A 14,892-nucleotide genomic window follows, 5' to 3' on the forward strand; every position below is an offset into this window, starting at 1 on the left:
AACAGACGGCAACGAGACTGAAGCCAGAAGAGTTAGAAATGTACTCACCAAATACCTTGACCCATAGCTTACTGAATAAATAAGTATACTCACTTTGCCCTGTTCTCTGTCCTTGCTTGTATGAAGGTGGTTTACCTATTTATGCAAGTACTTCTCTGACAAATAGATGTGTAACAGCTTAATGTAACGTTGTATTGAAATACAAGATAACACTGATGCAGATATGTTTTATACATTTAACAAGGTGCTTTATTAATGCAACAGAGTTAGTCAGTTTTTCGATGTTTGTCGTCAGCCGGGTCATGCTGTCCATGAACTCCCCGTCCATTGCCTCCATACGCTCCAGTACTTGATTTCAGTTTTAAGTCCTCCTGCGCAAGAGCCAAGAGCAATTCCTTTTAAAGTTTTCTACTCTGTAACTGGACAAACACACACCAAGTATACTGTTTCCTCTTCGCTTGTTTTCTGTGTGTCCTGCGCATACCCAGTGGGAGGAGATTCGCCCAAATATCCGTTCTAATGTGGACAGAGATATTTTGAAATATGCTTGGTGTGGATGCCTATCGTTTTTACTCGAAACTGGCATTTTCAAAATTATCTGGCGTAGTGTGGACATAGCCTAAGACTGTGACAAGAACCTGAAATAATACTAATATTCACTCTACTTCCTTTTAACAGCTGTGCAGACCAACCATACATCTGAGTAGGAGATATTTACATGGCGTTAAAACTGTGGCACTTTGAACTAACAGTACATACAAGAAAATCCCAGCTGCACGTTAACTAAGGCTATTTGCTTGAGAGTGTTTCAGTTACTGTGGGGCCAGGACCCATGCAGCTCAGTGGGAACAGGGAATAATACCAATGGAGAGAGTCAACCTGAGCCAGGTCACAGATTGGAGATGGCAGAAATATCCCATTCTTATCAAGACAGGAAGAGCATCAGAGAATTTGATGGTATTTCCAGATACCAGCACTGTGCCCGGTTAGAAAATGATTTCTCTCTCCAACTTGGGTTGAATCTCACTGTAACAGTATGATGCCAGATCACACCTTGGCAACTGAACTGATCTCATCTGAAATGTTGTCCTACCCCCATTGATGGATTTTGTAAATCTTTTTACAGGTTAAAAATGAGAAGGAATTGGTCTCTGGGAATCTCGAGCACAACACACCAGTTTCACTGTCTCTATCCAGATATTTAAGAAGTGGAGCAAAGGATTCAGTCAACCATCCTTCCTGCTCAGACTGTGGGGAGGGATTCACTTGATCATCTTGCCGACTGGCACGCCCGTCATTTTACACAGGGGAAAGGCCGTTCACCTGCTCAGACAGTGGGAATGGATTCACTCGGTCATCTCAACTGAAGGTACATCAGCAAGTTCACACTGGGCAAGGCCATTCACCTGTTCTGTGTGTGAGAAGGGATTCACTCAGACTTCCCACCTGTGGACACACCAGTTAGTTCTCACAGGGCAAAGGCTGGTCATCTGCTGAGTTTGTGGGGAAGGATTCACATGGTCATCTGACCTAATGGCTCACCAGCGAGTTCACACTGGGGAGAGGCCGTTCACCTGCTCAGACTGTGGGAAGGGATTCACTTTCTCATCTAAACTGAAGGTACATCAGCAAGTTCACACTGGGGAGAGGCTGTTCACCTGCTTGGACTGTGGGAAGGGATTCACTAGATCATCTCACCTACAGAGACACCAGTCAGTTCACACTGGGGAGAAGCCATTCACTTGCTCAATCTGTGGAAAGACATTCACTCAGTCATCCAACCTACAGAGTCACCAACGAGTTCACACTGGGGAGAGGCCATTCACCTGCTCAGACTGTGGGAAGACATTCACTCAGTCATCCCACCTACAGAGACATCAGTCAGTTCACACAGGGGAGAAGCCATTCATCTGCTCAGACTGTGGGAAGGGATTCACTCTGTCATCCTCCTTATTGGCACACCAATCAGTTCACACTGGGGAGAGGCCATTCACATGCTCAGTGTGTAGGAAGGGATTCACTAAATCATCTCACCTACTGTTACATCAGTCAGTTCACACTGCAGAGAGGGATTTCACCTGCTCAGCTTGTGGGAAGAGATTCCCTCACTCTTCCACCCTACAGAGACACCAGCGAGTTCACAGTGGGGAGAAGCTGTTCACCTGCTCAGAATGCGGGAAGGAATTCACTCAGTCATCCCACCTACAGAGACACCAGCGAGTTCACACTGGGGAGAAGCCGTTCACCTGCTCAGTCTGTGGGAAGGGATTCACTCAGTCATCCAACCTACAGAGTCACCAACGAGTTCACACTGGGGAGAAGCCATTTACCTGCTCAGAATGTGGGAAAGGATTCACTCAGTCATCCGGACTACTGGCACACCAGCGAGTTCACACAGAGGAGAGACCATTCACCTGCTCAGACTGTGGGAAGGGATTCACTCGGTCATCCGATCTGCTGGCACACCAACGAGTTCACACAGGGGAGAGACCATTCACCTGTTCAGACTGTGGGAAGGGATTCCATGGATCATCTGACCTTCACAGACACCAGCGATTTCACACTGGGAAGAAGCCGTTCACTTGCTCAGTCTGTGGGAAAATGTTCACTTTATTATATCACCTACGGAGTCACCAGCGAGTTCACACTGGAGAGAGGCCGTTCACCTGCTCGGACTGTGGGAAGACATTCACTCAGTCATCCGACCTACAGAGTCATCAGCGAGTTCACACTGGGGAGAAGCCGTTCACCTGCTCAGACTGTGGGAAAACGTTCACTCAGTCATCCAACCTACAGAGACATCAGCGAGTTCACACTGGGGATAAGCCGTTCACCTGCTCAGTCTGTGGGAAAACATTCACTCAGTCATCCCACCTACAGAGTCACCAGAGAGTTCACACTGGGGAGAAGCCATTCACCTGCTGTGAATGTGGGAAGGGATTCACTCAGTCATCTAACCTTGTGACACACTGCCGGGTTCACACTGTGAGAAACTTTCAATAAGCTGAATGCTGGATATTTGTCCATCATCGTTGCTGAATGCAATTTTGAGAGTAACTGTTGGTGCTGAACTCTGCAATTATTGCTGCTGCTCACCACACCCAGATCTGCACCCTGGTCACTGGGCATGGGAGGAGTTTTTTCTGTGGCACAATCACCTCTAATGGGACTGGAGTTTAATATTCTGGATCTGAGACAAATAAATCAGTTCTATTTTAAACTCTGTCTGTGGTACTTAGTGAATTTATAACACACCTAGTGTACAGTAGAGAGTCAACTCAGGCCTGCTGGACCCTGCCAGTGATTCAGTTCCACAACAGTCCTTTTAAATCCTCCCCTGTTGTTCTCCTCTCGCTGTCCCTGTGGTGATGGGTTCCAAACAGTCACCACTCTGTGGGTGAAGAGGTTTCCCTTGAATTCTCTGCAGACTGAAGAAGTCGAGCTGACTGCAGTTCTGTCTGAGATGTTCTTTGCCCCTCAAATCTCTGGGCTGAGGAAGAATGACATTGGGAGTTAACCTCCTTATTCAGGGCTCATTTCCACATTATGGGTCATTTTCCCTGCTTCTAAAGGGTTGTTAGAAAACACCTCTGTCCTCTGAAGACTGAAAGCAGAATGGGAAACCATTAGTTGGATGTTCAACAGAGTAGGGTCAGAAACCAGAGGCGGGTTTGCACAGGGCGGTGTTAGGGGCTCTGGACGATGGTCGGATTAAAAATGTATGATGAGAAGGGAATCAGCAGCGGGGTGTGGCAACGAATGACAGAGTGGAAACTTTGGAAGCTGATTGACAGATAAAATCTTTTGTCTGACACAAACAATACCTGTGGTGAGGTGCTCCACTGGTCGAGAAAAGTGTGTGTTGAGAATGGTTTGTCTACTGAGGGAGTTGTTCCTGTTGTTTATCCTGTAATATTATATCTGGATGGTTATTTTAGATTATCCTATCTGTAATAATGTATTGATTATCATATAAATTGTGAGATTCTGTCCCTAACTGGAACAGGCTTGAATTTATGGTGCCTTAATGAAGTGATGGTGGTCATTCATGAGTTTGTATTTCAAAGCAAGATTTTGGTGAATGATATTTGCCACTTGATTGTACCTGTGTAAGCAATCAGATTGAGTTAAACTGCTGCAGGATCCTGGAATGTGTTGGATTGTGTCTGGTTTCTCTTGGCATTTTCTGCACTTACTGCCTTGTTGGTTTGTATTTCATATATTTTCATTTTTTTATTTCCTTTTGTTACCCACCTTGTCCTGTATTTCTTCAAGAAACCCCTCTGTTTCTGGGACGAGCTCTCCAACTCTCAGTCAGGTGCTCGATGCTTCTTTGTCAACATCTAGTCTACTCAGATCGTTGAGATGTCTCCCATGGAGGATCATTCTCATTCCACTGGTTAATACTGACATTGACTTTTTTAATAAAAATATCTTGGTCCCATTTCAATCAGTAAAATTTTCATAGTGACGATTCATTTTTCTGAGTTGGCCACTCATTTAAGTTTTCTGGTCTGTATTTCTTATCACGATTGCTTATACACACATGGAGTGCTGAACCCTGTTCAGTTTTGATGAAAATATATACTTAGAAGTTTTAGCTGACTGTTGTGTGATTTCTCTTTCGTGTGTGTTATTTCTCTTCCTCCTTCTGTCCAAGGTAGTGTTAATCTAAGTGGGTTTGAGTATAAATAGTCTTTTCGAAAGTTTTCTAAAGTTCTTATTTATCTTTGTAAATTTTACTGATTGAAATGGGACCGTGATATTTTTTATTTAAAAAAAGTCAATGTCGGTATTGATGAAATTGATTATTGCCGTTGTTGTATTTGTTAACAATTGAGCTCTGTTTGGCAGGGTTTTTTTTTGCCTTGAACTAAATTTTGTCAAAGATTTTCCCTATTTCACACTACTTTCTATTGTCTTTGCTTGTTGATATTCCAGATACATGAGTATCAAGAGTCCCACTGAAGCGTCTTGGCCCGAAATGTTGATTCCCATCCATAGATGCTGCCCGTCATGCTGAGCTCCTCCAGCACGTTGTGTGTATTTCTCTAGATTTCGAGCATCGGCAGGTCCTCTTGTTTCCCAGATACTTGTATGTTTCTTGAAAGAACAAGCTGGTAGTGGGGTTGTGTGGCTTATGGTAAAATATTAAATAAAATCATTAGACGTGGCAAGTGTTGTAAGGCGTAGAATCTGTGGGTAGAATTAAGGAACAGCAAATGTTTAAAAAAAATCCCTGATGGGAATTGTATAGAGACCCCAAACAGTAGTATGTGGTCCGCAAATGACAATGGGAGATAGAAAATGCCTGCCAAAAGGGCAATGTTACAATAGTCATGGAGGATTATCATGCAGGTGATTAGGAAAATTAGGATGGTGTTGGTGTCAAGAGGAGGAATTCCTAGAATGCCTACAAGATGCTTTTTTAGAGCAGCTCATGGTTGATCCCACTTTGGGTTCAGCTATTCTGGATTGGGTGTTGTAATGAACCGGAATTAATATGGTTACTTTAGTTCAAATAACTCTCAGGGGCAAGTCATCTTAATGTGATCAGATTCACCCTGACATTGGAGAAGGAGAAGCTAAAGTCAGATGTGGAGTAAAGAGAATTAGAGAGGCATGAGAGAAAAATTGGTCAATATTGATTTGAAAAGAACACAGGTAGCGATGAAAACATTTGCAATGGCTGTAATTTCTGGAAGCAATTCAGAAGGCACAGGATATATACATCAGAAAGAGTAAGCAGTATTCTAATAGTAAGGTGGTAAACCCATGGCTGATAAGAGAGGGCACAGAGCAAAAATTACTAGGAAGTTAGAGGACTGGGAAGCTTTTAAAACCCAACAGAATGTAACTAAAATAATTGAGAAGGAAAAGATGGAATACATAGGTGAGCTTGCCAGTAATATTAAAGAGGATACCAATTTTTTTCTTCAGTTACATATAGTGTAAAAGAGAGGCGGAAGTGGATATCAAACCACTGGAAAATGATGCTGGAGAGGTAGTAATGGGGTGGGGGTGCAAGGTGATGGCAGATGAACTGAATAAGTATTGTACATCACTCTTATCTTTCAAAGACACTGGCAGGAATATGGAATTCGCAGATGTCACTGGTCAGAATGTGTAAAGTTACATTAATCGGGAGAAGGGTCTTGGGAAACAGAGATGGTCTGGAGGTAAATAGATCACCTGGACCAGATGGTGTACACCCCAGAGATCTGAAATGGTGACTGAAGAGATGTGGATGCATTAGCAATGATCTTTCGAGAATTGTTAAGGAAATTATGTCTGAAGAAGTTTTTTCCTTCACTACTCCCCCTCTCCCAGTTTCACCTATCACCTACCACTTCTTCCACCCAATTCACCCCCAGACTCTGACGTGTCATCTTTTTTCCCCCAGTTCTGATGAAGGGTCTCGGCCCAAAACATCGACTGTTCACTATTTCCCATATACGCTGCCTGGCCTCCTAGGTTCCTCCAGCATTTTGTCTATGTGTTAGTTGGATTTCCAGCATCCACAGAGTTTCTCCTGTTTTTGATAAAAGCAAAAGCAGGGTCATATAATATAGCAAGAAAACAGTGGGAATGAGAGGATTGGAAAGCTTTTACAAACGTACATAACCAATAGGAGACAACTGAAAAAAAAAACACACAGGAGAGACAAGATGAAACATTAAGGTAAGTGAGCCAATAATATCAAGTATCAAAATTTGTTCAGGTATATAAAGAGCAAAAGAGAGGCAAGAGTTGATATTGTACCGCTGGAAGATGATGCTGCGAGTTAGTAAAAGAGCAAAGAAATAGTGGTGGAATGTAGTAAGTATTTTGTGTCAATCTTCACTGTGTAAGACACTAGCAGTAAAAGACCATAAGACATAGGAGTAGAATTAGGCCATTCAGCCCCATCGAGTCTGCTCCGCCGTTCTATCATGGCTGATCCCGGTTCTCACTCAGCCCCATTCACCTGCCTCCTCGACATGTCCTGTAATGCCCTGACTGATCGGCAAACTATTAGCTTCTGCCTGAAATGTACCAACAGACTTGGCCCCCATCGCCGTCTGTGTCAGTGAATTCCATGGATTCACTGCTCTCTGACTAAATAAAATCCTCCTTAACTATTCTAAAAGGTCGCTGCTCAGTTTTGAGGCTGTGCCCTCTGTTATGGCTACCCCCACCATACGAAAAGTCCTCTCCTCATCCACCCCATCGAGACCTTTCCACATTCGGTGGGTTTCAGTGAGATTTAACACCCCCTCCCCACCCGCGTTTATTAAACATAGGTCAGTGCAGGAGTACAGGACCAAGGCTGGCAAACACTCCTCATATCTTAACCCCTTCATTCCCGGAATCATCTTGAACATCCTCTGGACTCTCCCCAATGACAACACACCTTTTCTGAGATATGGGTCCCAAATACTCTTAAGTAGAGTTTAGAAAGTACCAGCATTATCTCCTTGCTTATATATGCTACTTCACTTTAAATAAATGCCAGCGTTGCATTTGCCTCCTTTACCACAAACCCAACCTGTAAATTAACCTTCTGGGAGTCTTGCCCGAGGACTCATATTCCATATTTCCGAGGACTCAGAAGTTTACTATAAGCTTACTGCCTCTCACAGCTATTTGGACTGTTCCTCTTCTCACCCTGTCTCTTGCAAAAATGCCATCCCCTTCTCGCAATGCCTCCATCTCCGCCGCATCTGCTCTCAGGATGAGGCTTTTCATTCCAGGACAAGGGAGATGTCCTCCTTTTTTAAGAAAGGGGCTTCCCTTCCTCCACCACCAACTTGGCTCTCAAACGCATCTCCCCCATTTCACGCACATCTGCTCTCACTCCATCCTCCCACCACCCCACTAGGAATAGGGTTCCCCTGGTCCTCACCTACCACCCCACCACCCTCTGGGTCCAACATATTATTCTCCGTAACTTCCGCCACCTCCAACGGGATCCCACCAATAAGCACATCGTTCTCTCCCCCCTCTGCTTTCCGCAGGGATCGCTCCCTACGCAACTCCCTTGTCCATTCGTCGATCCCATCCCTCCCCACTGATCTCCCTCCTGGCACTTATCCTTGTAAGCAGAACAAGTGCTACACGTGCCTTTACACTTCCTCCCTCACCACCATTCAGGGCCCCAGACAGTCCTTCCAGGTGAGGCGACACTTCACCTGTGAGTCGGCTGGGGTGATATAATGTGTCCGGTGCTCCCGATGCGGCCTTCTATATATTGGCGAGACCCGACGCAGACTGGGAGATTGTTTCGCTGAACACCTACGCTCTGTCTGCCAGAGAAAGCAGGATCTCCCAGTGGCCACACATTTTAATTCCACATCCCATTCCCATTCTGATATGTCTATCCACGGCCTCCTCTACTGTAAAGATGAAGCCACACTCAGGTTGGAGGAACAACACCTTATTCCATCTGGGTGGCCTCCAACCTGATGGCATGAACATTGACTTCTCAAACTTCCGCTAATGCCCCACCTCCCTCTCGTACCCCATCTGATATTTATGTATATACACACATTCTTTTTCTCTCTCTCCTTTTTCTTCCTCCGTCCCTCTCAATATACTCCTTGCCCATCCTCTGGGTTTTCCCCCCTCCCCCTTTTCTTTCTCCCTGAGCCTCCTGTCCCATGATCCTCTCATATCCCTTTTGTCAATCAACTGTCCAGCTCTTGGCTCCATTCCTCCCCCTCCTGTCTTCTCCTATCATTTTGGATCTCCCCCTCCCCTTCCCACTTTCAGATCTCTTACTAGCTCTTCCTTCAGTTCGTCCTGACGAAGGGTCTCGGCCCGAAACGTTGACTGTTCCTTTTCCTAGAGATGCTGACCGGCCTGCTGCGTTCACCAGCAACTTTGATGTGTGTTACTTGTATTTCCTTCTGTTGTTTGAACCGTTTGCCCAATCAGATAATAGTTCACTAATGTTGTTTTTGCCAAAATGCATTATCGTACATTTCACAATATTGTATTCCATCTGCCACTTTGTTGCCCATTCTCCAAATTTGTCTGTGTCCTGCTGCAACAGCATTGCTTCCTCAGCACTACAAACACCTCCACCTATCCTTGTATCATCCGCAAACCTTCCCACAAAGCCATCAATTCCTTTATCCAAATCATCGACAAATAATGTGAAAAATAGCGGACCGAATACTGACCCCTGAAGACCATGAGTCACTGTTAGCCAGCCAGAAAAGGCTCTTTTTATTCTCACTCACTGCCTCTTGGCTGCCAGACATTCCTCTATCCATGCCAGTATTTCTTCTGAGTTTTATCCTGTTAAGCAATGGGAGTGTATGGGGTGGTTGGGTCCTGACTAAATATCAGGAAATTGCAATAGCGATTATATAGCTTCTGCCGCCCAAGACAACTCCGCCTTCACGTCGGGCTCAGGTCCGGGTGCAGCCTGTCTCGCTGAAGGAGCTCTGTCTATGGCGAGTGTTTAGCGCCAGAAAAATAACCAGACCGACGCTGGTGGTGTCACCTAAAATCACTGAAGTCTTCGGCAGCAGGGCGATTGATTTCAAGCTGTGGTGGAGGATTGTCTTTGTACAACAACAGCAAAGGTAGGGCGACGCCTAGTGTATGATTCCCAATCGGGAACACCAGTAGAGGTCAAATGCTCTAGTTAGATGAGCACTGCGGCAAGAGAAGGCAACGGCAACCCACTGTTGAAATTTCTGCCTCTTCAGTCATGAAAAGAAACAAAAGAAGGAAACCGGACAACAGCGTGAATGGGGTTGAAGCTAATGAACAGAACAACACCTCGCTCGGCCGGGGTAGTCACGTGCTGCAGGTGACACCAGACCGTCATCCAGAGACTGTAAGCAATAGGGAAAGGCTAAGGGTAGCAACATGGAACATCCGTATACTTTACCAGAAAGGAAGTTGGACAACACTTTAACTGTAATGTAAAGGTTGGAAGTTGATATCTTAGGCGTGTCAGAAATTAGGTGGACCAATAGTGGCAAATTCACTGAGAATAGTTCTCTGATCATGTACTCTGGAGGTCAACAGCGTATGTATGGAGTTGGAATTATTTTAAACAAACAAGTATCAGAATGTGTTATGGGATATTGGGCTGCTTTTAGTTAAATTTAGCGGTAACCCTTTTAATATTAGCATAATCCAAGCCAATGTGCCAACAAATGATGCAGATGAAGAAGATGTCGACAGGTTTTATGAAGGCTTTAGAAATAATATCACATATTCTAAAACCTACCCAGGAGTAGACTGTAGTTCAGATCACCATCCAGTAGTAACTACCATTAAAACAAAATTAAAGAAACTCAAACTTGGAAAAAAGAGAAAGAAGTATATGTTGGAAGAACTTAAAAATGGTAGCATAGCTAAGCAACAATTCAAAACAGTTTGGGATGGAATTAAATATGCTATACAGCAATCAGCAGAGGAGATAATCCCAGTACAAGAAATCCAACACACCAACAAGGGGAGGATACCTCAAGAAATTCTGGATCTGATGGAACAAAGGAGGTTAGTGAAGAATAAGGAAGTGGAACACAGAGAGCGAGACAGATAGACCAGACAATTGTGCAATATTGCAAAGGATGAATGGCTGATTCAAAAATGCAATGAAGTAGAAAGCCATATTAACAACAGCAAAGAAATGCACAAGAAAATTAAGGAAATTACTGTAATTAATTTCGGGAGGAATTAATTTCAGGCAGAAGGAGAAGATGGCGACGTGATGCGGCGCACACAGCTCTCCAGTGAAATGATATCATATTTGTTAAATCGGGTACCGTGCACAATTCTGATTTGATGGAGACAGACGTGAGAAGGCACAGAGGAACATCTGGAAATTTCTGAAATACCCGGTTCGCTGCCGCTGCTACTGTGGTATCGAGAATCTCTGGAGGGAAGGCCCCAAAATCCCCGGCTTTGCCTGCCGCTGGTGACCGAGGCTGAGGTCGAAGCATTCGGCAGATATGGCGCTCGGTACTCGGCGTCGGATGGCTGATCGGAGCTCGAAGTTTTTGGACGACTGAAAGTTGGATTGTGGTCGGGCATGGCAGGGAGAGTTTTCTTCCTTCTCCCGTCTGCGTGAGATGTGGGACTTTCGAGAGACTTTGAATTTTTTTACTGTGCTCATGGCCTGTTCTTCATCAAGTTATGGTATTGTTGCACTGTTGTAACTATATATTATAATTATGTGTTTTTTGTTAATTTTTAAGTCTTGGTCTGTCCTATGTTTCTGTGATATCACGCCGGAGGGATATTGTATCATTTCTTCATGCATGCATTACTAAATGACAAAAAAGAGGACTGCGTGTCCTCATAATCTAATCTAATTAACAAAACCTCCTCTACAGGATGCATAAGATCAGCAGACAGATGCATGCTAACAGACCCAAATAAAGCATGTGAGAGGTGGATTCAGTATATAGATCAGCTTTTTGAAGATAATAGAGGGGAACTCCCAGATATTAAACACCCTAATCCTGGCCCACCTATTACCAAAGAAGAAATAACTAAAGCAATGAAAAGCATAAAACATGGTAAAGCCACTGGACCTGATGAAATTTCAGTGGACATGATACAAGTCCTGGAGGATCTGGGCATAGATATTCTTTTTGAACTGTTTAATGTCATAAATGAGTCTGGTGTATGCTCTGACGATCTCTTGAAGTCAGTATTTATAACTCTGCCAAAAATTCCTGAAACTATTGACTGCGAAAATTATACAACAATCAGTCTGGTGAATCACATAATAAAGATTTTGTTGAGACTTGTTCTGAGTCGAATTAAAAACAAGTTAAGTCTAGCAACTTCTAAACTGCAATATATGTTTATTGACGATAGACGAACTAGGAACGTAATTTTCATACTATGAATGCTTTCAGAAAAGGCCATTGAATATCAAAGTGATGTCTTTTTATGTTTTATTGATTTCACTAAAGCATTCGACAAAGTGAAACATGAAAAATTCTTTCAACTCTAGCTGAACTAAACACTGACGGAAGGGGCCAACAACTGCTTCAAAATTTATATTGGAATCAAACAGCGACAGTTAAAAAAAGTATGATAAAATAAGCAGTTGGACTAAAATTCAAAGAGGAGTTAGACAAGGATGCGTTGCCTCACTGGAATTATTTAATATCTATAGTGAAATGATTCTCAGAGAAATAGAAGACCTAGATGGGATAAAAATTGGAGGTGTTAACATCAACAATATAAGATATGCAGACGATATCACCCTAATAGCAAGTGCTGCAGAAGACCTACGCATCCTCCTAAACAAAGTAGTACAAACAAGTGCAGATTTTGGTCTAACCACCAACTGTAAAATAAAACAAATGTATGGTAATATCAAAACAGCAGGATACGATTTAATGAAGCAGGAAGGTAGATAGAGTTTGGATGTCCTTCAGTAATGTTCCTAACAAAGCACCCATGGCAGATACAGGGATGCGGAGATGAATTGGCAAACTAGTCACAGGATTAGCTTGGTAAATGGATGTGAATGGTCATGTGCCAGCTTGTCTCTCCTCCCGGACGCCGGCAATAAGCGGCGAGCTGTAGATTTGCTGATGTATCCTTTGTTGTTTGTAAAAGAGTATGTGAAACAAAATATGACTTGATCCACGTTGTGAAATAAAAATCTGGGAGACAATATAGACCTTTGGAGGGTCGTTTTTAGTTGTAACCTTGCAATGCCAGGCCATACCTTTCTGAATGGAGGAGGACAGTACAGCAGAAGTGGATTGTGTTAATCTTGCATTGTTCACCGAGGCTTTGAGTGGAAGAATTCCGACTCGGTCTTACAGCTATACGGAGCACTGGTGATAACAGACTGAGAGCAATGGGTGCAATTCTGATTGCCACGCCATGGGAAGGATGTTGTAAGAACTGAGCTATGGTAGATCAAAATTCACCAGATTGTTTCCTGGACTGTGGGGAAGGGGATAAACTATAAGGAAAAGTTTGATTGTCTGAAATAAAAAATAAAATGAATGGTCCTTGTAAAAGTTTATACAATTATGAGGAGGTGTATATTGTACAGATAGCCAACAACTTTGTCTTCTCCTATGTCAGCAGTGGCACGTCCATACACAGATCTGAAGACATTCTTTTTCTCGCCCAGTGCGGCGTGGTTATGTCTGCAGCAGACGTGCTGAATGCAGGTGATAATAAAATAATGGAAACGTGTCTGGAGAACCCTTGGTTAACAAAGGTGGAGAGGGATACGGGCTGCATTATGGCTCTGGGGATTGGCATAGGTCGCCATAGTCGAGCTGGGGCAGCATCTATGCAATATTGATTCCGCACTGCAATCTACAAGAAGGTAGCTCTGTCACAGCGCTGACCGCAGCGAATCTGCACTGCCAGTGTAAAAGTCATTCCGATGACTCCACCTTTACCCGAGTTACCCAGCGGCCAAATGAGCCCTGAGTGTCAACGCAGCTGTCAAACGCAACGAGTGAATGAAATCAACTGAGCGATCGGATACCAGGATTGTTGATGCCGTCACGGCTATCAAGGACGCTTCTGCAAAGAAATGGATTTATATTTGATTCCAAGTCAATTTAATAGCGAGACACATTATAGTTAAACACATAAAACGCAGATGTACATCGCGACCCAATGACAGATTTCCGATGCGCAGAATTAGTGGGTAATGAACTTTCGAACTTTAGGAACATGTGCTTTGCTTTACCTGTGTTTTTTAACTAGTATTAAAAACAAAGTCCAAGGGTATTTTAACACCAGCCGCATTTCCTCTCTAAACTTAGCCTGGGTCGCTGTATAAATACAGGCGTTCGTGCAGGAACTCAGATACATGATCATGTAGCCGGCTTCAGTGGCGACATAGGCAGAGTCGGTGTAATCGCCGTCGTAATGCGCGGTTCCTGTGAGTCGGGTGATCTGAAAGATCACAGTGACCGACAGCCACAACAGAATGAAACTGCCGGACACACTAAAGAGTAAAATGATGGATTTCCGGCGGCCTTCCATCTCCGGATCCTTCTGTGTTTGACTGCCTTGACCGCGCAGTCCGCGGCGCACTTTACTGGCTAATAAAATGCGCCTTACCGTCAGACAGTTAAACAGGGTTATCAGAGCAAAAGGTAATATAACCGTTAAAATAGTCTGCAGAAAGGAGAATGCGACGCCCACAAGAGACGTAATGAACCATGAGCTCGGCTGACAGCCCCATTGAATACCGTTAATTACACGCACAGGTTTATACTCAAATAGATATGGGACGTTCTGTAAATACATCAGGAGCGGCACGGTTATAATGCCAGCAACAGCTGTCCTCGCCGTGCAATATTTCGTTTTAAGCTTCTGACAACAGATCGCTACAAACCGATCGGCTGTGAACAGGACAGTGTACCAGACCGAGGTTTGCAGGCAGGTCGAATTGAAGTACAGGACGACCTTACAGGCGGATGTGTAGGACAGGAAGGAGAATGGAAACTGGTACGTGACGATATGATACACAATTACAGAGACGATCATCACCAGGAAATCTGCCATTGCCATGAAAGCCATGTAGAGCGATATACATTTGGAAAGGCCACAATTCCCTCGGAAGAGGACCACCATTGTCAATAGGTTCGCTAGGGAAAGAGTCACAAATTGTGAGTTACAAACAGGGCGAGGAGAAACGTTCTCGGAATCGAAAGTGAAAATACTATTCCGACTGTGATCGGCAAAATTACCGGGTAAATATGTTCCAAGAGAGAATAAAAACTCCTCATTCAGTGAACTAAAACAGTTTGCATTCGAACTGCGCATTTGCTCCCGGTTAAGTTGCTGGTGACGTGCTCTCGATGTCACCTTGGCGATGTAACCGAGAGGGGGCAGCAGTGCTCCTGGTTAAGTTGCTGGTGACGTGCTCTCGATGTCACCTTGGCGATG

At 44.0% G+C, this 14,892-nt stretch overlaps 2 protein-coding genes across 2 annotated transcripts in view; one reads left to right on the forward strand and one right to left on the reverse strand.

Moving 5' to 3' along the window:
* The window catches only part of LOC140208576 (uncharacterized), a 69,025-nt gene that overhangs the window by 35,314 nt on the left and 18,819 nt on the right, over positions 1 to 14,892 (forward strand). Inside the window, exon 2 of the mRNA XM_072277332.1 lies at positions 1,566 to 2,976. Coding sequence (XP_072133433.1) covers positions 1,566 to 2,976 — 1,411 coding nt within the window. The remainder of the gene's footprint in view (positions 1 to 1,565; positions 2,977 to 14,892) is intronic.
* The window catches only part of LOC140208566 (uncharacterized), a 189,704-nt gene that overhangs the window by 21,337 nt on the left and 153,475 nt on the right, over positions 1 to 14,892 (reverse strand). The window lies entirely within an intron of this gene.

The sequence above is a fragment of the Mobula birostris genome, chromosome 13 (genome assembly GCF_030028105.1).
Source record: "Mobula birostris isolate sMobBir1 chromosome 13, sMobBir1.hap1, whole genome shotgun sequence".
NCBI classification, from domain to species: domain Eukaryota; kingdom Metazoa; phylum Chordata; class Chondrichthyes; order Myliobatiformes; family Myliobatidae; genus Mobula; species Mobula birostris.